Consider the following 27,533-nt stretch of genomic DNA (forward strand, 5'->3'; position numbering starts at 1 on the left):
GTTCAGTTTTGTCTTGTCTTGTGGATTTGTTGGGGATGACTGGCCAAAAGTTATGAGGTTTTGTAGTTACGCTTAAATATTAATTTCTGCCTCAAAGGGTGGGGACTTGGAGCCGAAAATCGAACCCCAAAAATTAAAAATTAAATAAAGGGGTCTTTTAATATGAGTCCAATTTTATGAGGCTGATTTGAAAGGAGTCCAGTAGTGTTACATCATCCTAGGTGGGGTCTTCTAAGAGACTATATATTCATGTCTATGTCCATAAGTTCCGCACGAATTTCAGCACTTACCATTGTATAGTTTTTGAAACGAATTTGTCAAATTCCAACGATTTTGGGGCATCAAGTTTATACACGTTCCTCCAAACCCTTATCTCGTCGATTCCAATGATTTTGAAAAAAAAAAAAAAAAACAAAAAAAATCTTTCTAATTCCTGGGTTGTATAATTTAGATACAAATTAATTATGAGATAGATATATATGATTCTTGCAAACAATCGATGCATGCATGAGTTTGAGTTTTAAATATGTGTGAATTAGGGTTGGTGGGTTTCTGTAGAACAGGTAGCTTATGTTTGATACTCACTTTTTGTTGATTCTTAGTTGTTGTTGTTGTTTATCTTTACGGATGGAATGAAATAAACTACTTGTGTGAACTGAATTTTCCATCCATTTATGTACTTGAATGGGTGGAAGGTTATTGTTTTTCTTTGATTGTAACTGATTCGTTGTTGTCTACATATGTGGAATGAAAACAGCAAATAAAAATGGAAAATTCAAGTACCTAGAAAATTAATAAAAAGGGGTAGTTAATTTAATACTGATATTAGGTAATTTATATTGTAGGCTTTCTTAGTTTATTTTTTCAATGTGTGTTGAAATTTTTGTAGAATTTTTAAAGTTTATAACAACTAATGTAATTTATATTGTTCATGTATTTGTATTGTGTAGAGTTGGCCAATTTGAATTCAAGTATCGCCTCTTTTACTCTTAATCCACAACCACAACAACAAGTTTCAAGGCAATCTCAACCTTCTAGTTCAGAAGGTTTATTGGTGTCTCATCCATCAGTTTCACTTTCACAAGGTCCAAGGTCTTCCCAAGTATTGCCTTTTCAAGCTCATTCACAAGCTCAAAGGCCTCCTCAACCTTCAAAAAGTAAATTTCCAAAAGGAAAGGGAAAGATGGTTGAACGATGTAAAGTAGTGACTTAAAAATTGAAGCACCAAAACCTTTTTGTTGAACTGTATGAAACAATTATTATTTTTTTTTCTTTCTGGTTATACTACTAATGCCACAAGGCATTTTGATGTTGAAATTTGTGTAAACTTTAGTTTGAGAACTTAACCTCTTCAATTGGATTTTTCTAAAGTAATGCCATAAGGCCTTTTGATGTTGAACTTTATTTGAAGTTGAATTTTAGTTTGGTGATCATGAATTTCTTTTCAAATTTGCAAATGGTATGAAATTGAAACCAAAACCATTTGAAATTGAACTGAACTACAACTAAATGGTTTGGTTCTATTTCGGTTCAAGCTTCAAAATCGCATTGAACCACACAGCAAAAAAATTCGATTTTGGTTTTGGTTTTCACCCCAGAACCGCCCCGAACCAAATGATGAGTCAATATTTTACTATATATTTTACCCTAATCTTAGTAATAATTTATTGGTTATTTTGGTGAATTTTGATACTTTATTATGTATTTTCAAGGTAGGACATTTGACTTCCTCTTGAGCATAAAGTAATCAAATGGACGAATTTTGAAGCAATTCTAATTGGTGGAGGTTCGTGAGTCTTTTAAGATGATTGTATCAATGTTTCAGATTTTTCTACTTAGCCATTTGACGGTGGCAAGGAAAAGAAGGCCTAGTGCGCAACTTTCCCAAATTGACGTTTCTGCACGTTTTTGGTATTCTGGAGGTCAAGATGGCATATTTTAAGGAAGATTTCTTCTAAGGATTTGTAGGGGACGTCTTAAGCATTCAAAAGATACCTTTTGGGACCAAATCAGAGTTTATTTGGTAAGTCAAAAGTTTGATTTTCTGAGAAGTCTGAATTTTAGTTCAAACATGAAACCTTTTATTTTCTGTTTTATTATTCTATTATGTTTCTTGGTTTTTAGAAGACATTTTCTAGGTAGGATTTTATTTTGTAGTAGTATAAATAAGGCTTTTTAGCCATTAGGAGGTGGAGAACACATGCATCAATACTTTGCTAGGTTTTGAAGATTCAAGTTTATTTTCAAGGTGTTTTCTATCCATGTTTTTACTAAATTTTTATTTTATGATTGTTCGCAGCTAGTTTCTTTTGCTAGGGCGAGGCCACGAGCCTTAGTAAGAATATGTAGTTTCTTTTCAATTTGCTTATGATATTATGCATGCATTTTTTGAATTATTAAGCACCAGTTTAAACTATCTAATTGTCTTAGTAATTCACGACCATTATGATATTTAGAAAAGTAATTTGATGCAATTTTGGTCGGAAGGTTCCCTGAAATTGACGCTGGCTTCTTGTGGTTAATAATTGTAATTTCACTTAGGATGAACACCACGTCTTAAGGGTTGCATGGTTTTTCATAGGGTTTTCATAAAACTTAATGAGTCTTTCATGTTCATATTTGATTCGAATGTCCGGACGGGTTGCATATTAGATATATGTTCTATGTTGGAGGTTCCAAGTAGAATATGTATTAGGCAAACCTTGTCACATCCCAGTCTCGACCCCGCCGTAGCATGATATTGTCAGCTTTGGGCCCCGGCCACGCCCTCACGGTTTTGTTTCTGGGAACTCAGACGAGAACTTCCCAGTGGGTCACCCATCCTAGGATTGCTTTTGCTCAAACTTGCTTAACTTCGGAGTTCCGATGGAATCCGAACCCAGTGAGTTCCCAAAAGTACTCGTGCTATATAGAGGTGGGCATGTACAGATAAGGCACATCACCCCCTCTCCATTGGTTAATGTGGGATGTTACAATCCACCCCCCTTAGGGACCCGACGTCCTCGTCTGCACAATCGCACCGAACCACAGAGTGGCTCTGATACCATTTTATCACATCCTAGTCTTGACTCCGTCGTAGCACGATATTGTCCGCTTTGGGCCTCGGCCATGCCCTCACAGTTTTGTTTTTGGGAACTCAGACGAGAACTTCCCAGTGGGTCACCCATCCTAGGATTGCTCTTGCTCGATCTCGCTTAACTTCAGAGTTCCGATGGAACTCGAAACCAGTGAGTTCCCAAAAGGCCTCATGCTATATGAAGGTGAGCATGTACATATAAGGTACATCACCCCCTCTCCATTGGTCGATGTGGGATGTTACAAACCTAACCTTCAAAATATGCATGGATAATTCATAAGTAATTGGAAGAATTACGTAGGATTGTTAAGATGACGGCAGAACTCTGGGGCTTATACAAATTGATTTTCTTTAAATTGGTTTCTAGTTGATTTATTATAATTGTTTTTAATTTAAATTCGTTTTTATTATTTTAAATCTGAAAATCAATATTTTCCAAAATTTGTTTTAAATAATGAATTAAGAGTTGGTTTTAAATACAAATTATTCATTCAATCCCTGTGGAAAACGACCTTACTTAAGCTGCTATATTACAACAACCTGGTACTCTGCAAATATTTTTAAGTGTTTTTATCTCTACTTTTGCAGATGGTAAAAATCCTATCAGCAAACTCTGCCAACCTCTAAAACAAATTTGAGTCTTATTTTGCGCCTAAAAAGTTGATATTCAACCTCCCCTGAGACTTACATACGTGTTTCATTTTGCCTTGTTTTTTCTCAACATCATCCAAGATCAGTCAATAGCCTATGTGACAAGGTTATTATGGTTATCTTGACCATGTTGTCTATGTGTGGTCCTTTTTCGCGACGCATAATTAATGAGTTCACATCTTTCTGTTGCAAAAAAAGTTATTTTTAAAAATTGGATTATATAAACGTAAAAGTAGAATCTTATAAAATCTAGAAGTTCATATCCTATTGTAGTTATGTTGTCCATGTTGTCAATAATTTGTCTGACTATCTCTTCAGTGTAGTCAAGAAGCTCGACTAGTTTATTAGGGAGTATATTCAGCAGTTCCTTACTGAAAAAGCCAAGATCATCGGTTACGACAAAACAATCACTTGGACAACTTTAAAGAGAGGACTGCCAATAGATCATCCATTTCGCAGAGACATTATCATGACTATGGGCCATGATTTTCTAGGGTCGGAGTAAGATGGATCTGAATACACCTACCTCAGGAGTTTGGTCATGGACTCAAGAATCTCCATTGGGAGTTGACTAAATGGATCAGCGATGCCACCGTCATCCTATTCCAGAATCATTGGGTGAAGTTGACGTCTGTCGACTTCGCTAAGATAGACCATTCTTGTGCCACAAGATTCAGGAACCTAATCCAGCAAGAAATTAGCAGGTTTCCTATAATCTTGGAGTTATTATAATTTAAGGATTGGCGTGCGCCGCAAGTAATCAAACTCCTAGGAGGATGCAATATCTACTTCCTAGATATCTTATGGGATTCTCTAGGTTTAGGATGGATTCTACTATGCTAAAAGGTCATCTCCTCGACTAGTATAAATACACCCTTCTAGGGTTCATCTCTGGTAAATCAATCTCTGTATACTTATTCTCTTACCTACTACTTGAGTCTTAATATTGCTTACAACCTTGAGTGCATGGGTGGAACTCTGATTACTAAGCGGTGGAACATCACCAAGCTCATACGATACTATGCCTAACACGTTGCCGTCTACACGTAGACAAGTCCCTAGAGAACTTATTTTTGTATCGCCTCACCATAGGCTATTCATCAAAGAATGATCCCAATGAAAATTTTTTATGTAGGCAATCCTTTTTGGATTAATCACGCCCCCTTTGTCAACACAAGTCTTTTTTCAATAAAAGAATTCCCATAGTTTTTTTTATTCTCAGAGTTTTTTTTTTTTTTTTTTTTTTTTTTTTGCGGTAATGAGAATACCTAAAAAGCCTAAATAACACAGAACTTGGAAACTTCGCATATTGTTTAGTTAGCAGTTTGGGAAAACCGAAGCATAACAAGCACGATTATGGTTGACGGGTAACGGGCATGGGGACATGGGACATAGCCCCCTAACTTAGAACTCCAGTGCACCATCAAACTCTCGAAAAGATTATGCAACTTGAAGGTTGTGGGTTATGAGTTATAACATTCAAACCCATGCTCTATGCATTCGAGGGAATGAACGAAAAGGCGATCCGAGAATCATCTGAAGGGTGGCTCTGAGTCCCAACCCTGGGTATGATAACTCTTATCCTAAACTAGCGTACTAAGTCAAGTAAGTTCTGCAACACCATATGTTAAGCAGGTCTGAATGAAGCATCTGGATTAGGAAATCCTCAAGAGGAGTTTTATTCCAATAAAACTCCAATACGCGGAATTGCCTTAGCCAAGCCAACTAAGTGTAGTTCGATCGGAAACACTTTGGTCCGGCACATAGGGTATGACAAAAGGATTTGAAAAGTGTTTTCGATCCACATGCAGGTGACCAAGTCCCTAACGAACTTTTGTTTAAGAGTCACTAGGGACAAACCAGCAATCAAGATTGAGAAGGAAGCCCTTTCTGAGTTATAGCCATATCTAAAATCCTCTCACCCGGAATGGGGCAAGGTGAACAAACAAAAAAACATATTGAGAAACGAACGCTTATTTGACTCTGAAGTCATTTTGGGTAAGACTTATCACCTTATCATCTTTAATCTGACAAATAAATTATGAAAAATATATAGTAAAAGGATTTTTTATGGCCATTAGACCCGATGTCGGAGTAAGGTGGTACTTCGATAATCGTAGTGGGTATCTTCATGGATACCAAGTTTGAGAGGTAACATTTTTCCGAATCAATGTTACTTAGGGGGCTTTTGAGCTCTGTCTGCGGCCTACAAGCTTGCTCATATTCTATTATATTACTTATTACTTCGAAGTTAAATTACTTTGAAGAAATTTGTTGAATTACCAGATTATTCCATGATTGGGAAGCAAGGGATGGAAAAATTTCCAACATTTTATTCAAATAGGATAAATGACATGAATAAAATTGCAAGTGTTTATAACGTGTAAATACATGTTTGTTATAAAGTCTCATGAACAGGGAAAAAAAGGTACAATTACTTGGGGAAGACAAGCCTTTACCCTTAACTTGCAAATTTTCATATGGAAGCTATAAAACAGATTTGGCCGGGATCATTAACTTTGATGAAGTTCAGTCGTTGTTAGAAGACTCCAATGAAGAGAAATGAAGATGGCTCCAATGATAAATAACCCTCTCAAGAATCTCGACGCACTTCTAAAGCTAAACCCTTATGTGAAGACTACGAGGAGGATGTCGCTGGCAAGATGGCAAGGGATGAATGCTATGGAACATACTGCAAGAAGGAATAGCTATTGAAATGTACGGTTTATCTTTGTTTCACCTAATCTTGCTTGACAAAGACATATATGGCTAAGGTAAGTTTCTTGGTTGAAAGTCTTAATCATCGAAGTTTCAAAGAGAGAATTGGGTTTGGAATGTAAGGCATGAAATAGAAAAGGAGGTTTCATGATGAAAACTGAAGGCTAAGCTAGAGGAAAAACCATGGTTACATTGGAGCTATTTAAAGGCAATGTGCCAGAAGATCTCACCATTGAATCTGAAAAGTTTTGCCTATAAATTCATGTGTTCGAAGAACGAATATTGCTCAGTGATATAGAGGGCTGCTCCTTGTTAACAATGTGCAAAAGTAACATGACTCTTTCATCATTGCTGCCTCTCCTTCTTAATATTCAAGATTGTGTGACTGAATCTGGAACGCCAAAAGTTCACAAGAAACGAAGTTGAGACTCCACGCTCTGAAAGAAGAAAACCGTACGTATTCCGGCTTACTCTGAAATGCTTGATCTCTAGGTAACTACCCATTTTTAAGGGGACCAAGTCATTTTCGATGCCTAGCTAGGGGCAATTATGGACCATAATTTTCTATTGTCAGAGTAAGACAAATCAGAATACGCCTACCTCAGAAGTTTGATGACGGACTCAACAGCCTTCATTGCATAGTTGGCTAAACTATTCAGCGATGCCACCATTATCCTGTTCTGGAGTCTGTGGGTGAAGTTCGTCAACCTCGCTAAGATATACCATTTTTGTTCCGCAAGATTCAGGAACCTAATTTAGCAAGGAATCAACGTGTTTCCTATAATCTTAGAGTCCTTACAATCTAAGAATTGACATGTGCCGCAAATAATCATAGTCCTAAGAGGATGCAAAATCTACTTCCAAGATATCCTTTGGGATTCTTTCAGTTTAATATGGATTATACTGTCCTAAAATCTCATCTCCTCCACTAGTATAAATACACCCTTTTAGGGTTCATATCTGGTGACGCAATGTCTTCGTACTTGTTCTCTTGCCTATTGCTTGAGTTTAATATTGCTTAGTAACTTGACCGTCAGAGAACCTTTGATTGGGACATCCCCTCCCGGTCCTAGGCTTACTTGCGGTTGTTTATTCTTTTACAAGTTAACAAGTTTGGGCATCTCTACCAGGCACATAAGTGAAAAGAAAAACATCTAAGCAACTCCAATGGATTATAGGTTTTTTCCTTTAGTACAATGATGTATTTTTACACTAAGAGGAGGGAGAAGTTCGGTTAAGCCACATAATAGACAACCTAATCTGACATCTAATTAGTCATTTACAAGATTCGAACCTAAAACGTCTCACTTACAAGTGAAGAGGAATATCACCAGATCGTAATAATTAAGTATATCAACGTTTGTAGGTTGAACTCGAGCGCCAACATGTGGTCCAAGGCTGAGATGTGTTGGGCACTTTGGTCCAAACACGTCTGTTAAACATGACACATTTTTCGCGGTATAAATTTTACCGGTCACCCTTGAAGATGCAGAGAACCTCACCATTCAGTTAGATTAAATCAAAGTTTTTTTTTTTTTTTTTTTTTTTCTTCGAACGAATAAATTCACTAACATTTTAGATCAAAGGCATCCTATTACCCAACTGTTCTTCTCTAAATGCATCCCACATACCTCATATGGACAGACCATTCAAGTCAAATACCTATCCAAATACCTTTTCTTTGGCCTGAAATAACTATCAAAATACTTGCAAAAAGAGCATTGGTGGCCTCACGACTTACAATCTTCAACAAGGCTTCTTGTGACACATTTATCCCCTTAAACTGGAGGTGTAAGCCGCAGCCTTTTTGCAGCGGGTTGCTCTAGCGACTCGGGCATCAGACCATCATCAGGCGTTGGTCCATCGGACATTTGAACATCATCATCACATGAGACTGTCCTGTTGTCTACCATATCGGAGTCTTGATCCATTTGTACATCAGGATTTTCTTGGCACGAGGGAATTGGAGCCGCTTCCTGCACCATGCCGTGGTGTTCAGAAGCTCCATTTCTGTTGCCATCTTGCACCTTATCATGGTCCTGAAAGCCACCATTTTCGTTGCCATCCTGCACCTCATCATGGCCTTGAGAAGCTCCATTTTCGTAGCCATCAAGCACCTTATCATGGTCTTGAGAAGCTCCATTTTCGTAGCCATCAAGCACCTTATCATGGTCTTGAGAGCCTCCAATTTCGTTGCCATCCTGTACCTTATCATGGTCTTGAGAAGCTCCATTTACGTTGACATCATGCACCTTATCATGGTCTTGAAAACCTGTAGTTTTGTTGCCATGATGCAATCTATCATGGTCTTGAGAACCTCTATTTTCGTTGGCATCCAGCACTATATCATGGTCTTGGGAACCTCCATTTTTGCCATCATGCACCTTACCATGGTCTTCAGAACCTCCATTTTTGTTGCCATCATGCACCTGATTATAGTCTTGACAACTTCCGTTGCCATCATGGAAAGCATCATGGTCTTGAGAATCTCCATTTTCGTTCCCGTCATGCACATGATCTTGAGAACCTTCTAATTCTATAATGGAAGCGTCCTGTATCTTGCTTGGAGCAGAAACAAGGACATCTATTAAACATGTGACGTTTTCCACAGAATGAGAATGGTTTACATCCATTTCTTCTTTCTGACTCGAACCCAAACCTTCCCCAACTGGATGGTTCTCAATGACCTCTATATATTCAGATTGGTCAGAGACACACATTGATAGTTTAGGGGATGAATCAGTGTTTCCATTTTCCGCTTGCGCCAAGTTAAAGTCAGTCTCAACGCCATAAGCTCTTGATGTATGCTCAATGTCACAAGTTTGAGATGTAATTCCAGTTATTTGCTGAAAACCAGAGTCTCCTGTAGGCAAAAAAGCGAACTGCTCCCCAGTTTTGGTGTCGTCCTGTAATGAAACAAATGGTAAGTGCAAGTATTGTACTCTCTTAAAACGAAACTACGTAAAATGATCCATTTACAATACATTTTTTGTCCTATACAGTTCTCTGCCCATAAGGGAACCAAAAAACAAAAAAACAAAAACAAAAACAAAGTGTACCAGCCTGCATCACAGGTCTACATAAATCTGCGATTTTTTAATAATGATAGAAATGATTCTCAAAGTATTTACTGGTTAAAAGAAAATTAAAACCCAAATTAAAATGAGATATGTTGGAAGCATGGTCCTTGAATTGAAAATATGTGAGTAATGGTGTTCGAACTTATCACAACTGATAGCATTTTTAGTACCTGCACAAGTAGGGTTAAAATCACTGAAAATACTTGCTAGAATACAAGGTAATTGTAGTATAAATGCTCTTGCAAGGTCGTTGTCCTCAAAAATTGTTTGACTAATTTGTAATTAAACTAACTCTTAATTAATTATTAAAATATATTTTATCAAAGATTTGAGATTTATGAATTTGAAAAGATTAGATAAACAATAAAAGAAATTGGAAATTTGGAAATAATGGCAGCAAAGAAGAAAAACATTTTTAAAATTAACAATTTAGAGAAATCTAGGGTTTAGCCGTCACAATCCTATGCAATTCTATCAATTACTTATGAATTTCCACATATATGCTTTGAAGGTTAGGTTTTCCTAATGCATATTTTCCTTGTGATGTTCAAGCGAAAACGTATATCTAACATGCAATCCGTCTGTGATGTTCAAATCAAATATAAACATGTAAGACTCATTAAGTTTCATGAAAACCCTTTGAAAAACCATGTAACCCTTAAGAGTGTGACTTACAATTACAATCACAATAAGCCCTCCTCAATTTCAGGGTGATGTTCCAACATAAATTGTATCAAATTACTTATCTAAATATCCTAATGGTGATCAATCATTAAAATATATAGATAGTTTTAATCGCGGTGATTAATAATTCAAAGCAAGTATGCATCCATTCATAAGCAAATTAATAAAATCACATATTCATGCTAAGACTCATGGCGCAAAGGAATTAATTACACATAATCATAATAAAAATCAAAGAAAATATCATTAGAGTGAATAAGAATGAAAGCACCTTGGAGTAGAAAATCTGAAAGCCTTTGAAAAACCCTAGCAATTCTTCTGTCTTCAAAGTTGCATAAAAGAAAGCGTATCTACAAAATTGTGGCCGGCCAAAATCTTATACCCTACGCCTAAACCACAATCCCCAATAGCCAGGTCTTTTATTCCAACTAGGAAACCAAATAATAAGGAAATATCTTAAAAAAAATAAAGTCCTAATTAAGTTAGGAGAATCTGTCAAGCAATTGTCCAGCCACATTTTAGCCTCAAATATCCTCCAAATATGGCCCATGTTGTTTTGAAGATCAAGACGTTCTAAACACATCTCCAGAAGGTCACGAACCCATCCGAGGTTATTATGGGCTCCAAAAACGCACTTCAAGCCCAAAACGTCACTATTTCAGCACTGCACATCGCTCCTTTATTTTATTGCCAGAAAATCACCGCTAGGTAGAAAAATTCCAAATTTTGATACGATCAAGCCAAGTGACTCACAAACATCCTCCAACTGGAATTACTCCAAAATTCATCAATTTGACCATGTTTTGCTTCAGAGGAAGTTGAAAGTCCTGTATTAGAAATACAATTCAAAGTGTCAAAATTCTTCCAAAACATTAACTAAAATATACTAAGAATAGGGTTAAAGATATAATATAAAATCTACTCATCAACAACGTGGACCAATAGTCCTTTTGGGTAACTCCATTAGAACTTCCCTACCTTAATTGCACTTTAAATGTTTTAGTTTGAAGAGAAATTTTAACGAAGTTACCCAAAATGATCATTGCTCCATGTTGTAACATGTTTAGGGACAAATACTAACAGATTTTTAGTTTGGAGACCAAAGCTCCAATTAGACCAAATGTAAGAGACCAAAGCTCCAATTCGGCCAAATGTAAGGGACTGATACTCCAATTTCTCTTAAAAAAAAAAAAAATAAAAAAAAAGAAAAAAAATAAAAAAAAATAAAAAAAAAAAGAAAAAAAAAGAAACAAGACAATCATTTAAAAGTAGTTTTTTAAGCAAAAGGTGTAAACAAAACCTATAACATGGCGTTTCCAATACCTCTCTCCCAAACACACACATGAACTAAAAAGCAACACCCAACAGAACTCCAAAGCCCAAAAGCCAACATTAATCATGCTCATGCTTTTCAATCCCAACTATCCAATAGTAAAAACGAATATTGTTCCCAACAGAACAAGAATAAATCATGTTACCTCCATCAGTGATATAGCTCCATTAAGACGGTAAAAAGATGATTTTTGTTCAAATGATTGATATTCTCCAAAGAGTGAGGCGGGGGTGGCTCCTGGCTCTAAAAGTTCCTGGAGAACCAAGCCTGCATCATTAACACAACTCCTTAGAGAAGATGAGGATAATAGAGTAATTTCAATTCCCTGGCCTGCTTGAGAACTTGACATATTTTCTTGGCAAGCTACAGCAGGACCACATCTTCCTGAAAAAGGCTGCAAACTAGTTTCATGCTTGTTACATTCTGGAAACTTAGCCTGGTCTTCGTCACTAGAAGCTGCTGAAGAGACTCCCCGACAATGATCTTCAAGTAGCTCAAAAATTAACATTTGAATAAGGGTACGCTTGAGAGATGCCTTGGACGGAAGAAACCAATTTGCATTAAGCTGGCAACAGAAATTGTGATTTTGCATAACAAAAATTTGAAACATAAAGCTTGTAATTAAATTAAAGGAGGATCATAATTAAAGGTACGAGTTTTATGCACAGAAACCCCATTTAAAATCCCAACATTTGTGTTTGGGCAGGATTTCTGGACCTGGTCCCTTGCACAGCTCTCCAAGGAAATGGCTCTTTCTTGCCTGTCGGGCAAGATCTTGTTGTTTGGTGTACTGCAAGATGAGTTTATAGTTAGTTTGAAAGGTGCCTTTGTGGGGCCTTTGGTGTAGGCCTTGAGGCTCACAATCAAAACTAACAAGGATCTGGGCGTGCCACTGTTATTTTTATAACAGATTGTTGAATGGAAGTGAGTTAAGTTGGTTACTTGTGTCCCACGTTACTTAGACTTCTTGTTTATCAAAGAATTGTCACAGATGGGTTAAGTCTGCATTAAATTCTTTTCTTGCCTTTTAAAGAAGGACTTTTAATTCATAGTTTTGTATGTCCGAAATGAAGGGGGTTCAAGGCCCTTCCAACAGTCTTCTTGATAAAAGTTTACTTTAATGAAAACACACTTAATAACTTAACTAGATTCGAACATAAATGGAAGTCTTAAGTAGAAAACAGTTGAAAGTGACTTAAATACATGAAGGAAAGTACATTAAACGACAGATCTACTAAATGTAAGTACAAAGAAGAGAGACTCAGGCAAGATTTAACCTTGTCGGGCAAGGTTCAACTTCTTGCAGCCACCTTTCTTTGTGTTTACAAGGGTTTGTATGCGGTGAGGGATGAAAAGTAAATAGGTTTTACTAGAGGGAATCGATACTACAACACTAAGGGAAGGTAACAGAGCTTCTAATCTCGACAAAAGATGGCTTTCTATGAGGGAACTATAGCTAAAAGGGACTGGATCTGAACAAAATTTAGCTTTTTGGGTACGAACTGGCTTGAGAGCTGAGTTTGTATGTCTTTTGATTGGTTGGTTGAGTGTCCTTATCTCTTGTGCATCTCTCAACATTTATAGACAATTTGGCCCGACTGTCTCAACTCTGCCTTTAGCTGATAACTTTCGGAGGATAGTGAGTCATCACTTATTTACTTGTCATGCCCTTGAAAAGTGCTTTTTGGCTGGTGGTGAGTTGTTCTTTATCACCCATCACTTCAATCATAGGCATGTGGCCTATGTTTTGGTTGAAATGGCTCTCAATTTACTTCGAGCCCCTCAAGCAAGTCTCCCTTTGCTTTTGCATCTTTGGGCCTTCATTGTTACAAAGCCCAATGTTAAATATAAGCCCAAACAGTGCCCCCTTTAATCATTGTCAAGTCTGTTAACCGAGACATTAATAATGATTAAAATTAAAATTAACCGCATGCTTTAACTTGGGACGCTTGCTATTTATTCAATTGTTTTCGAGTAAACCTTTGCACTAACCCACAATCTCAAACGTCAACTAAATGTCCGTTAAATAACTTCCATTTAAATTTCTTCGGCCATCACTTCCAGCAAATCCATTGATAAGGATTTTACCACCTGCCAAAATAGGGATAAAAACACACAAAATACTTGCAAGAGAACAAGGTAGTTGTAGTATAAACGGCTCAAGTAAGGTCGTTTCCGCAAGGATTAAATGAATAATTTATGTAAATACCAAATCTTAATTAATTATTTAAAAACAAAGATTGGAAAAAGTTGATTTTATGACCTAGAATATTAAAAACGAATTTTAAATTAAAACAAATAAATAAATTGACAAAGTAATGAAAACAAAAGAAAATAGTTTTAAAAACCAAATTGTAAAAACCTAGGGTTCCGCCGTCCCCTTAATAATCCTATGTAGATTTACCAATTACTTATGAATTACCCATGCAACATTGAAGGTTAGGTTTTCCTTATGCATATTCTACTTGTGGCATTTAAGCTAAAACGTATATCAAACATGCAATCCGTATGTGGCATTCATATCAAATATAAACATGCATGACTCATTACGCTTTGTGAAAACCCTTTGAAAAACCTTGCAACCCCTAAGATATGGCATTCGCCCTAGGTGAAATTACAACTATCAATCACAAGAAGCAATACTCAATTCCCCGGTGGCATTCCGACCGAATTGCATTCGATTACTTATCTAAACATCTTAATGGTAGCTAAGCATTAAGATATAGAGACAGTTTAAAGCACAGTGATTAATAATTCAAAGCATGCATGCATAATATCATAAGCAATTAAATAAAAAGTACGTATTCATGCTAAGGCTCAAGGCATCGCCCTAGCAAATGAAAATTAGCTACGAACAACCATAAAACAAAATATTATTAAAAACATGGATAGAAAACACCTTGAAAATAAACTTGAATCGTCAAAAGCAATTCTCCAAATAGTGCGTGCGTTCTCCTCCAATGTTGCCTAAAAAACCCTAATGGCTAACAAGCCTTATTTATACTACTCTAATTAAAATCCTCCTAGTAAAAGGTCTTAGAATAAAACTAGGAAACCTAATAAATTGAAATAAAATAGGAAACATAATCCTAAATTAACTTGGTAAATTCGCCCAAAAATCTGCACAACCACGTTTTGGACCCAAATCAGCTCCAAAACTGGCCCAAAAATAATTGTGTTTAAAGCTGAAACTATTCTGAACACTTCGCCAAAATGCCACGAACCCATCTGAGGTCATCTTGGGCTCCAAAAACTCAGTTTAAGCCCAGAAACGTTACTTTTCAGCAACGCGCACTGCTTCTTTATTTGATTGCCAGAAAATAACCGCTTGGTAGAAAAATCCCAAATTTTGATACAAAGATGGAAAGAGACACACGAACGTCCTCCAATTTGAATCACTCCAGAATTTTTCCATTTGATCACGTTCTACTCCAGAGGAAGTCGAATGTCCCATGTTGAAAATATAAAGCAAAGTATCAAAATTCTACCAAAATAATCAATAAACTAGTACTAAGAATAGGGTAAAATATATAATATAATATTGACTCATCATCCATCTCTCTGAATTTCCAGAATTCTCGAAACTCTTGCATTCTCAACCCTTTCCTACTCTTTGCCTTCAACCATGGCCTCTAAATCAAACCCTGCATGCGAGTCCGGAGAGGGAATCGTCAATCTATACCGCCGTCTCAATGGTCTTCATCGCTCTCAGGCTGGCCTGAACCTGTTCATTTTCTTCAAAGAGGGAAACGTACACTCCATAAGGCTGCCTGGATTGCCTGAGTCCCAATTGCAGTGGAGAATAACATGCCCACTGCCAATTGGTTCACCCCCCCAACCCCTATTCCACCGAGGCCAGGATGCCTCCAAGTGGTCGAATTCCAGAAGGGGCTTCCCTTTGATGAAGGACGAGGCTTGGTCATAGTGGGTGGATAAGCTTGAGCCCATCTAGAAGCAGAAATGGATGGAAATGGCATATACTAGCTCATCATGATGTCCAAGGTCACTGTCTCAGCCAAGCCTGACCTTATGGCCACTGCACTCCTTTTCTAGAACTACGGGACTAATACATTCGACTTCAGAATGGATCTCATGACTCCCAGAGTCTTGGACATGGCTTAGGTATTCAGCCTGAGGCCCTCGGGTAGGTACGTGGATGTCACACACCATTGGTCCTATTTCTTTCGCTTGACAGTTGAAAGCTCGGATGCCTTCGAGTCAATCACCCACTTGGAGTACAATTTCTCCACTTTCGAGAGTTATAAGACGTCGTTCGAGGGCTTCATTCCCTTCGCGAAGAAAATGTTCAGCCCGCCTTCTCCTACTGCAAATAGGGCCCAGGAACACGTGTACTTCATCATTTACTGGTTGAACAAACATGTGTTCCCTGACAAGTCGAAGGAAGTGAAGCTGGAGTGGATCCCTTTGGTGGAGGCACTGCATTCATTCGACGATGTTGCCACGGGGCCATTCATCCAAGCACACATCTACCACCTTCCCCACAAAATGACCAAGGGTGAGCCATTCAAGACCAACGTCAATGGGGCCATCTAGATGGTGCAACTTTGGCTCCAATGGTACTTCCCCGACTTTCGGGCAACTAACCTGAAACTCCTCAAGGGCTCCAGCCCTTATCTTGGCAGAGGCTCCCATCATCAACCATTTTACACTCATCTGCCTTTATTTTTTCAGAGTCTGTCGGACTCAGGCAGATTTAGAGTGGGGTGCCTCTGTGCTCAGGAGGTACTTCTGGTTCTCTGACCAAATTTTCCAAGATTTATTCGGGGAGGATGTCAGCAGCTTGTGCAAAGAGAAATTCATCAGCTGCATCCAAAAGATGGACCTGGCTTGGGGAGTCAGCAGTGACAGAGTTGGGTATGAGTAAGGGCTAGAAGTTTACCACCCCAACGTCTATGGTATACAACTAGGGTTTAGGCAGGCAATCCCAGTGCATTTCTTCGAGATTATTCATTATGGGACCTCATATCGCCTCTGCTCTCCCTCTGAGGTGACTTTTCGGGGAACTCGGCACAACCTCGAACTGATGAGTAGGATTGCTCATAAGCTCGTGGCCTTGAACTTTGAGTGCACTTCCCAATTCACCACTTGGTAGGAGGCCAAGTGGTAAAAAAAGTATGATAAGGACATTAAGGAAGCCCACAATCAACTCTTTGGGCAAGTCTTCTTCAAATATCTCCCTAAGAATAATGAATTCGAGAACTGGAAGGAGGCGATCAACTAAAAGAACCAGCTTCTACTAATAGGTAAATCACATTGCTTTTATCTTCCTTTTCTAGATGATGCTTTGTAGTCTATGGTTAGCTAACCCCTTTTTATGATTTACAGCCCAAGGCAACATTGAAGAAGTGGATGTTGGGCTAGAGGATGAGGCTGCATATGCCTTGGTTCTCCAAGAAGCTGCTGCGGAAGCAGCAAGGCAAGAAGTAAGTTTCAGCTAAGATGCCGGGGATGCTGGGGGACATCTCGGAGCTCTTTAGTGAATCAGAGGCTGATGTTGGGCCTGAAGTGGAGACAAGGGCCCCTCATTGGGCCTGTAATGGAATGTTTGGAATCTGAGCTTAAGGAGAAGCCCTAAGCTCAGCTTGCCTTACCTGGCTGTAAGTAATGCAACTATGAATCTCATGGAGAGTTCGATTCTGACTCAGGATGAATGTTGGCGGCATGCTTAACACATGCAAGTTGGACGGGAAGTGGTGTTTCCAGTGGCAGACAGATGAGCAACGCGTAAAAACCTGCCCTTGGGAGGGAAACAACAACTGGCTCCAAACCATCTTCTATCCATCCAGTTAAAGTGGGTAGGAAAAAACAGAAGTCTTCCAGTAAGTGACTCCATCTTGAATTTTTTCTTTTTCAATTTTGATTTTGCTAAGTTCTGAACTAATTCCCTATTTCATCTTGTAATCAGGACCCCAAGCCACTGAGAAACCTACCCTCATTCCTAAAGAGGCGTAGCTGGGTGCAAAAGTGCAACAAGAAGACAAAGAGGTCATCGCTAAGTCTTTGTTGTTTTCTTGAAATATGATACCATAGCAGAGGGAACTTCCCAGTTTGAGCCTTCTTCTTTTCCTGCCTGATCGGTGCATCTCGGGCCAAGCCCTCAGAGGTATACTATTATCTCTCAACACTGGTCAAGTTGTGTTTTTTTTTTCTAAGTTTCAAAACTAACACTTACTTCTATTATTTTCCAGGCAAGGGGTGGTGCATCTACACCTCAAGTCGGGTAAACCTCAGGCTCTACCTCTTCCATTCCTCATTCGGCTATAGTGGTGACTCACACTTTCCAGTTTAATCCAACACCTGGGGAGATGTTTCACTACGTGAAGGATGACATCACCTCTATAAGTCATTCTTCCTTCTCCGGTTCTTCTTTAAATTTTCTTTTCCAGTTCTTGGTTAACTTACAATCTGTAATGTCTTTTGCCAGTCTTCTCTAGTGCACGAGACCATCCATCAATCAGCAACAACTTTTGGGGAACCCATAGTCCCTGAGATACCTATTGTCTCAAAGGTAACTAGCCCTATAACTCATCAAGCTCTCTCTTAGGCCAGGCAACCTACTTCTCCCAAGGCAGCAGCAACAACAGAGGTTCCTCATCCCAAAGCTCAAGGTTCAGCTTAGGTATATAAGTTTTTTCTTTTCTGCTCTTTCTTTAGTTTAGTTATAGACCAAGCCACCAACTTACTCTTCTCTTGTTTTAAAACAGCCTTGTGGCGAGGGCTTGTGCAAGTCTCTTCAGTCCACAGTGCTTAAGGTTATCCTTCCTCAACCTCCCAAAGCTTCTAGAGTCACAAGGATCCCTATTCCTAGGCCTAGGAAGACAACTGTGACTGAGGCTCCTCCAACCATCTCACCTAAGGCTGCCTCCACTGATGCTGCCTCTAGGGTGCTGGATTAATGCCTCTTCCCTTAGCATTCGTTCCTGCCATGGCTTCTTTGCCTAAACTCGTCAGGGAGTTCGAGCAAATCAGAACAAAGCTGAGGTCTCCAAGGCACCTCTTTGAGCCTCAATGTTTTCGAGATCTACGTAGAGTTTTCCAGGAGTGAATACAGAGGGACCTCACGGTTTTCTTCAGCCACAAGGTACTTCAGGATACTGAGAAAAGCCTCACTGAGTTGTTCAAGGCTCAACAAATGTCGAAGGTCCAATATGAGTCTTTGTACTTTTTCTTCGAGAATTTGAGGGATCAGCTTCTTTAGGTTGAAAGGCAAGCCAACCGAGTAAAGTGTTACAAAGAGAAGAGTAAATGACCCTATCGAGCAAGCTCTACCAAAAGATTGAAGAAGTAAAGAGGGTTAACCAAGATGTAGAGGACTTTAAAGCCCAACTAGCCAACAACAACATTGCCTTGGAAAAACCAAGCTGAATTTTCACTATCATGCAAACCTATCACTCTAGGATAGCTGCTTTAGCTAGGGATGTAAACTTGCTAGGCTAGGATTTTTGTAACCTTTTTCCATTATAAATGAAAAGATCATTTGTACTTCACTTTTCACTTGTCCATTTACACTTAACTATTTTAAATAAATAAAAAGGGCTCCAACACTTCTCCCAGTGTTTAGACTTCATCAATATAACAATCTGCAACATCCCACAAAGTTGGGTGATACTTCTTTAAAAACTTAGCATTCACTAGATGTCTTTGCAAGTTTCCTTCTAAATCTACCAAGTAGTACCCTCATCTATCTAACACTTGGTTGATAAAGAAAGGGTCTTCCCACATGGGACTCCATTTCCCAAAACCTCTAACTTGAGCTCCCAATGGTAGAACAGCCTTCCATACCAACTCGTCTTCCATAAAGGTTTTCAATTTCACCCTCTTGTTGTAAGCTCAAGCAACATCCTTTTTTCCTTCCTAGATCTTGTTTAAGGCTTCAATTAGGGCCACATCCAAATCTTCAATCCCTTGACACATGGCATGGATGAATTCTTCACTATGTAGGCCCAACTAGTTTTGAAGTCCCACAGAACTTACATTGATCTCCATGGGGAGTACAACATCTTGCCTAAAGCTTAATGCATAAGGGGTTATCCCAGTTCCTACCGTCTTTGAGGGTCTGTAAGCCTAAAGAGTTTCTCCCAACTTCTCGTGGCATTTTTCTAGGCTAGCTGCCACCATTCTCTTAATAATATTCACCAAGATCTTATTGTTAGCATCTGCTTGACCATTTGATTGGGGATAATAAAGGTTGTACTGGATCATTTTTATCTTGAACTTGTCTGCAAACTCTTATACTTCTTTTGAGATAAAAATGGCCTTCTGTCTGTAACAATTGTCTCGGGCACCCCATATCTATGTAGGATTTTAGTCTCAATGAACTTTTTCACAGCAATTGAATTGATGGTCTTCATAATTGAAGCTTCTACCCACTTAGTAAAGTAATTAGTTGTTACGATTATAAAGGTGTGCTCTTTGCTGGAAGCTAGGTAAATTTGCCCGATGAAGTCCATTGCCCATCCTCTGAAGGGCCAAAGCTTTAATACTAGATTCAATGGTACTGATGGTACATGTTGGAGGGGTCCATGTCTTTGGCATTCTTCACACCCTCTAGCATAAGCCCTACAATCTTTTTCCATATTGGGCCAGAAGTAGCCATATCTCCTTAGCAACCACCTCATCTTTGTTCCAACTTGATGTACCCCGCAAATGCCCTCATGCATTTCATCCATCACTCTCATTGACTCTTCCAGGCCTAAGCATTTCAACAAAATCCCATCTAGAGTCTTTCTTAGCAAAGTTTTGTCCCACATGACAAACTTAGTTGTTTGCGGCCTAATTTTCTTACTCGTGGGGAAAAAAAAAGCCTTGTAAGTACTAAATGATTGATGTTCTCCAATCTTTTATCTCAGGTTCTTTGGCCAATACATCTAGGTTGAACCATCTCTTAAAGATAGAAGGGAGATTTCTTCTTTGTACCTCTACATTCATCTCAAACCTTCTTTCTTGAATCTGTGCTCTAGAAGCTATCTGTGCCATCTCATTGGAAATTAAATTTGCTTTTCTGGGGACATGATTGATTGATACTTCAGTGCCCTAATAGTTTAACAACTGAGTAGCTGCCAAGTAATAATCTACCATTGTGAGATGTATGCACTTGTAGTCTCCATTCAACTAATTAATTACCAACTCAGAGTCGTCATATATTTCCACCCCTATTGTTAGTAGTATCTTGATAATCCAGAAGGAACGAATAACAATGTTGAAGTCCCTTTGGATCAATAATGACAATCCTGGCTCCTGCAACATGTTGAGTGTAAGACCCATCGAAATATAACTTCCAATGAGTGATCCATAGGCTAGTTATTCTCCTTACTTCTTGTTGAATCCATTTTTCTTTGCCCGAGTGATCTTTACTAGGTGGGATCCAATGGCTGGCCACTTCCAGAGTTCTTGGGATATTGACAAGTTCTTATTTAGAGTCTTGGTGCTCTGATAAGAAGTGTGCAATTGCTTGCTCATTTATTACCTTTTGAGGTACATATTGAAAACTGAACTCTGATTGTGCTAGAATCCACTTCCCAATTCTTCCAGTTATCATTAGTTTAGACAGCATGTACTTGATCACATCAGTCTTGGCAATAATATGGATGTGGCAAGGCAACATGTAATGCCTTAATTTGTAGGTAGTGAAGTATAAAGCTAAACATAGCTTCTCAACTAGGGAATATCTTGTTTCTACCTCAATAAAGATCCTACAAAGGTAGTATATTGCTTTCTCCTTCCCACCTTCATTGTTTTGTGCTAGTAAACTCCCTATTGACTTTTCAGATGCAGAGATATAGAGCTTTAACGGTTTCCCTCTCTGAGGAGGCACGAGCACTAGTGGAAATGCCAGACAAACTTTTATTCTGTCAAAAACGTCTTGGTGTTGAGGGCCCTACTCAAACTTTTCTTGATTGTTTAATCTAAATAAAGGAGTCAATGGTTTGATCTTGCCCTCCAAGTTAGCAATGAATCTCCTTAAAAAGTTGATCTTTCCCAACAGCCTCTATAATTAAACTTTGTTGGTGGGGGAAGGTGATTCCATTATGGCCCGAGCTTTGTTCTTGTCTATCTTCACTCCTCTCTGATGGACTAGGAATCCCAAAAAGTTGCCCGATCTAACCCCAAAGGCACATTTCTTAGGATTCATCTTCAACTAATAGGTCCTCATTCTCAATAAGGCTTGTTTGAGATCTTCTAAGTGTTGTTCTTCAGTTTTAGACTTTACCACAATATCATCAATGTATACCTCCATACTATGCTCGATTAAATCATGAGAAATAGCATTCATTGCCCTTTGATAGGTAGCACCAACGTTTTTTAGTCCAAATGGCATGACCACATATTCATATGCTCCTATATGTCATGGGCACCTAAATGTTGTATTATGTATATCTTCTTTAGCCAATTTTATTTGATCATATCCCATATTTCCATCCATGAAAGATAGAACTTTATGTTTTGCAACTGTATCAATGTATAAGTCAGTCATGTGCATATGATATTCGTCTTTAGGTATGGCTTCATTAATGTTTCTATAGTCAACACAGCATCGAACAACATTAGTTACAGCTTTTAAGACAGGTAAAATGTTGGCTAACCACTCAACATACTTTCCAGGCCTAATAAATCCTGCCTTCACCAGCCTCTCAATCTCTTCCTTGACTTTTTCTTCTATTTCCTTTGACATTCTTCTTGGCGCTTGTTTCATAGTTTTGTACCCCTTTTTGATAGGCATTTTGTGTTCCACTAAGTTAGGGTCCAATCTAGGCATCTCTATGTAATGCCATGCAAAACAGTCCTTGAATTCATACCAAAGGTTAACTATATCTGCACGATCTCTAGCCTTCAACAAGCCACTAATTTGTATTGGCCTTAGATTTCCCTCAGTCCCCAAATTAATGGTTGCCAAGAGGTCATATACTTTTTGTACTGGTTTATCAGGTTCTGTACACAAAAATTCCACTAACTTTGGTGCATCTGGCTCATCCTCCGGCCAATCCAAGTCATATATACACTCTGCCATGTGAATGGCTGATTCTACTTTTTCTCCCAAAATCTCTTTTCCTTCTTTGTCTTTGGTGCTTGAAGTTTCTTCTCTTACTCTGCCATATCCTTGGCTGAGCTTTCCTTGATTTTTCTCCTCTCTCTCTCCCATATTCTAACAGCCTCTTGATTAAGGACCTGACTGCTATTACTTGGTCATTTCTCTTTTGGTATGTCATCATTAGGTTTGGCAGGCAGGGACAATGTGAGGCATGTCCCATTCCTCCTTAGTGAATGAGAGTCCTTATTCTAAGAGCTTCTAGGCCGTCATCTTAGTAGGGCGGTCGTTCTTATCAACACTTAAACACTACAATATCCCAACACTGGGATTGTAAAAGTTTGCTTTTGCAACATTGGTTGTGGGGAGAAATGACCGTGATTTGGGTTCCACTATTTCCCAAAATCTTGGTTCCTCAGTTCTAGTCTCATGGTAGACAGCAATTTGTTGGTGTAAGGTGGATGACACAGACATACTCTGATGAATCCAATCCCTCCCTAGCAATGCCTCATAGGTAGAGCTGTTATCTACCACAAAGAATGCTAACATGATTTTCTTGGACCTTAAGTCTACCCCCAAAGGTAATATCCCATAAGTTCTGGTGATAACTCTTAAGAATCTGGACACTGTGAAATCAGTAGGAATAAGATCTTCCTCACTTCTGCACAACCTCTTCATTTGCTTGAATGAGAGCATATTAACTGTTGTTTCTCCATCTATCAACACATTCTTGAAAGAGACTTCCTCTAGATGAGCTGTCACATATATTGGCTTCAGATGGTTTGCTAAAGCCAGACTTGGCTTGCTGAACACCATCATACCAGAATAAACTCTTTCAAGCTATTTTCGTGCAAGGTCGGGCAAGTCTGCCAAGCCCAACTCCTCATTTCCAACCTCTTCAATGTTCACGAATGTTGTTATTGGTTCTGATGCCAAGTAGTCACCCTCCATTGCTGCTAGTTGATCTAGTTCTGCATACAACATAGCTGACAAGACATAGGTCATGTTTACATGGAAGTTGCTTGGTCCAGGTACTTCTTCTTTCTTTCCACCAATCAGATACATAAATTGATTCATCCATACTTGTGCATCATTGGTTAGCATTAACTCAGGCACTTCTTCTTCTTTTGCTATATCAAATTTATACAACTGCCTTGGGATTTCATAGGGAGTATCTACCAGTAAAGGTGGAGGTATCCCTCTCTCAAGGGAGATAGTCCCAAAACAGATAGGCTCTGGATTCCAGCCTGGTGTAGGCATTATCACTACACTCTCTTAAGCTCTCCTCAACACTATGTACTTCCCTGGATAAGGGTTTTGAGGTACATGATCTTCTTCACCTTCAGCTTTACTGTTAGCCTTCTCTATCTTTTTTTTACTTCTCCACTGTAGTTGTCTTCTTCCTCATTTCATGGCTTTCTCAAACTTAACATTTTCAGAAGCTTCTGACACAGTAAGAATTTTTAACAAGTTCATATGGGCCTTATGCTATCTTTGAACCCTCTTTATCATGGATGCCCCTATCTCCCTAACAGGTTTCCCATATTTCCCTATTATATACCATTTACGGCCAAGTCGGGCTGAGTCTTTCTTAGTAACTGGGGGAATTGGGTTCATGGCTATTTCTCTCCACCTTGTCTCATGTTGCTATGATGACTTGGCTAGGGAGGTTTCACGTCTACCCATCTTGGCAACTTCGCTTCTTTATCTTCAGCTTCCCCAAAGGCTTCATAGTTCCTAAACACCTCAGATAAGCCTTTGGGTTCTGAACCTCCCCCTAATCTTTGGAACACATTCTAAGTGGTTTCTTTCTCAGCTGCCCGAATAATACTTATGTAGACATCTTTTTTCTTTTTTCTTTTTTCTCTTAACCAACTCTTGATCAATAATGGCACCCGATGATAGCACATTGAGCTCACACTCACATTGACACTTGCTGCATAACACCACTCCCTAGACCATATTTGCTTTGGGTCTGTCAGGCAACTTTCTAACACCTTATGTTGGCCTTACAACTTACCTTTTCAATCCCTTCTCATCCCAGGTAGTCTTTCCATTTCTTTTCTCAACCCAATCGAGGTTGATCATGTTGATTGAGGCTTCTGGGAATGGATTGTGTCAATCATCATATTGGCTTGGGGTTTCTCCAATAACAATTTTCCCTTGACTCTAAGATCTTGGATCCAATCTCTAAACTGCACACAATTAGCTATGGAGTGATTGAAGGTGTAGTGAAGTTTGTAGTACTTCTTTCCTATAAGCTCCTTAGGCTTAGGCATTTTCTTGGTGCTGTCGGGCAAGATCACTCTAGCCCTCACTAGTTCCTCATAAATGTATGCAGCCTTGGTTAAATCAAAAGAATACGTCTGGTACTTTGGTGGCTTCACAAGCACAAAATCTCCATCATTCATTACAACCTTCTGATCTTTGATAAGCTCCAATCCTTTCACCATTAAAGGTTTGAAAGAAGTGGTCATCTCTACGGCACACAAATCTATCCCATCTCCCAAGCTGTTCTCATTCTCTCCAGGCTCTATGCCTTCAAATTCCAACTGATGTATCGGGGCTTTGTTCTTGTAAAAAAGAGGTACTTTAGATGAATGCTTCACTTGTTGCTCCTCTATCAATAACTTTTCATATTTAGTGGCCGCAATCATTAACTCCTGAAGTTCATTGAACTACACATCATAAAACTTCTTCCTCAAAGGTAACCTCAGAGCCTTTTGGGCAATAGCTATAAGTTGAGCATGGTTGATTGGGAATTGGCATCTCATTCTCATCTTTCTAAACCTCATTATGAAATCCTCGGTAAACTCATGCTCATACTGCTTTACCTTCACTAGATCGTTAATGGTCATCTCCGGTTTCATCCTATAAAACTGCTCATGGAAGGCCATATCCATTTGCCCTTAGCTGGCAATGAAATTAAAAGGTAACAGAGAATACCACTAGGAGGCTAAGCCTACCAATGAATTCCCAGACAATCTCAGTTTGTAGTTAGGGTTGTCCTCGAACGCCACACAATAATTTGAAAACTTGAAAATGTGATCTCTGAAAGGCACATTACAGTCTTCTACACTGAAAGTTGGGAATGTGGGCATCTTAAAATTGAAAGGGAATGGATTTTGTTCATCAATGTGCTTAGGATAAGCCTTCTGGTATGTTATCCTAAACATCGGGCGAGTTTGCGGTTGAGAATTCTAGACCATCATCCTCCTTAACTCTGCCAACTCATTCCTAAGTTGTTGATTAGCCACATTATTGTGTGGGGTATATGAAGCCCCCTATTTCGGGCTACGATCAATGCCTGAGTAAGCTTCCTTTGATGGATCTAGTTGTCTCCATCACTTCTTTTTTAGCCAACGATGGTGGCTTATATGGAAGAGCATTGCCCCAACTGTGGATAAGCCCTTTTCACTTACTTTTCCCGCTAAGTTAACCACACCAATCTTCACTCCTTCTTGTCCAAACTGCCTTCTAACGTTTGGCAAAGGATCAGGCAAGCCCATCTTATGAAAATCTTCTTCTTCTCGATGGTTGGTTTCAGCTTCTTCCTTCTTTTTCCTTTTGCTCTTCTTCTCTTCCAGTAATGGAAACAAGGGAACTACTGGTCTTTTTTCTAGGTTCACCTCCATGGCTTCTTCACTAGCATAGAGCCTGCTGACCTCTCCTTTGATTTCCAATCTTCATTGGAGCGATCCTGTTAAAGAACAGAGCCTTCTTACCTCTCCTCTGATTTCCAGAGAAATCTTTTCCATGCTTCTCATTACTTGAATCATGGTAGCTTGTAAATCTTGGTTAGTAACCTTCTCACCTAACTTCTCAAAAGAAGTCAAGCTTTCTAAGATTGATGGAAGGTGTAATGGAGGGAAATCTTTTGGGTGATCTGTCATACTTGTTTTTGCTGGACAAAAAGGTTGCCCGTATTCCACGTTCCACCTGAACTTTCGCTCTTTCCTTCTTCTTGGCATACAAAATCACAAAATGGGTCCCACTAGGCGTGCCAAAACTATGTTCGGGTAGGATTTCTGGACCTAGTCCTTCTCACAGCTCCCTGCTCTTTCTTGCCTGTTAGGCAAGATCTTGCTGCTTGGTGCACTGCAAGATGAGTTTATAGTTAGTTTGAAAGGTGCCTTTATGGGGCCTTTGGTGTAGGCCTTGATGCTCACAATCAAAATTAACAAGGATCTGGGCGTGCCGTTGTTATCTTTGTATAACAGATTGTTGAATGAAAGTGAGTTAAGTTGGTTAATTGCGTCCCACGTTGCTTAGCCTTCTTGTTTATCAAAGGATTATCACAGATGGGTTAAAGTCTGCATTAAGTTCTTTTCTTGCCTTGTAAACAAGGACTTTTAATTCATAGTTTTCTATGTCCGAAATGAAGGGGGTTCAAGGCCCTTCCAACTGTCTCCTCGATAAAATTTTACTTTAATGAAAACAAGTTTAATAACTTAACCAGATTCAAATATAAATGGAACTTTTTAGTAGAAAACAGTTGAAAGTGACTTAAATACATGAAGGAAAGTACATTAAACGACAGATCTACTAAATGTAAGTACAAAGAAGAGAGACTCAGGCAAGATTTAACCTTGTCGGGCAAGGTTCAACTTCTTGCCGCCACCTCTCTTTATGTTTACAAGGGTTTGTATGCTTTGAGAGATGAAAAGTAAATACGTTTTACTGGAAGGAATCGATATTACAACACTAAGGAAAGGTACTAGAGCTTCTTATCTCAGCAAAAGATGGCTTTCTATAAGTGAACTACAGCTAAAAGGGACTGGATCTAGACATAATTTAGCTTTATGGGTACAAATTGGCTTGAGAACGGAGTTTGTATATCTTTTGATTGGTTGGTTGAGTATACTTGTCTCTGGTGCCTCTCTCAGCTTTTATAGACAATTTGGCCCGACTGTCTCTACTTTACTTTTAGCTGATAACTTTCAG

General features: G+C 38.9%; 2 protein-coding genes across 2 annotated transcripts in view; both read right to left on the reverse strand.

Annotated features, from left to right (window-relative positions):
- Window positions 1-8,191: 8,191 nt before the first annotated feature.
- Window positions 8,192-27,533, reverse strand: part of LOC137716774 (uncharacterized) — a 60,301-nt gene continuing 40,959 nt past the window's right edge. Inside the window, exons 2-3 of the mRNA XM_068456157.1 lie at window positions 11,688-12,107; window positions 8,192-9,351 (exon numbers count right to left, since the gene is read on the reverse strand). Of these exons, the coding sequence (XP_068312258.1) occupies window positions 8,224-9,351; window positions 11,688-12,050 (1,491 nt within the window). The 5' untranslated portion in view covers window positions 12,051-12,107 and the 3' untranslated portion in view covers window positions 8,192-8,223. The remainder of the gene's footprint in view (window positions 9,352-11,687; window positions 12,108-27,533) is intronic.
- On the reverse strand, window positions 21,909-22,703 carry LOC137717159 (uncharacterized). Its single transcript, XM_068456462.1, has one exon. The coding sequence runs from the start codon at window positions 22,701-22,703 to the stop codon at window positions 21,909-21,911; it is 795 nt and encodes a 264-aa protein (XP_068312563.1).

The sequence above is a fragment of the Pyrus communis genome, chromosome 15 (genome assembly GCF_963583255.1).
Source record: "Pyrus communis chromosome 15, drPyrComm1.1, whole genome shotgun sequence".
Taxonomy (NCBI): Eukaryota; Viridiplantae; Streptophyta; class Magnoliopsida; order Rosales; family Rosaceae; genus Pyrus; species Pyrus communis.

Bases quoted from the DNA above. Each gene is read 5' to 3' on its own strand.
- LOC137717159 (XM_068456462.1), bottom strand. From the start codon at position 22,703: ATGGGAGAGAGAGAGGAGAAAAATCAAGGAAAGCTCAGCCAAGGATAT.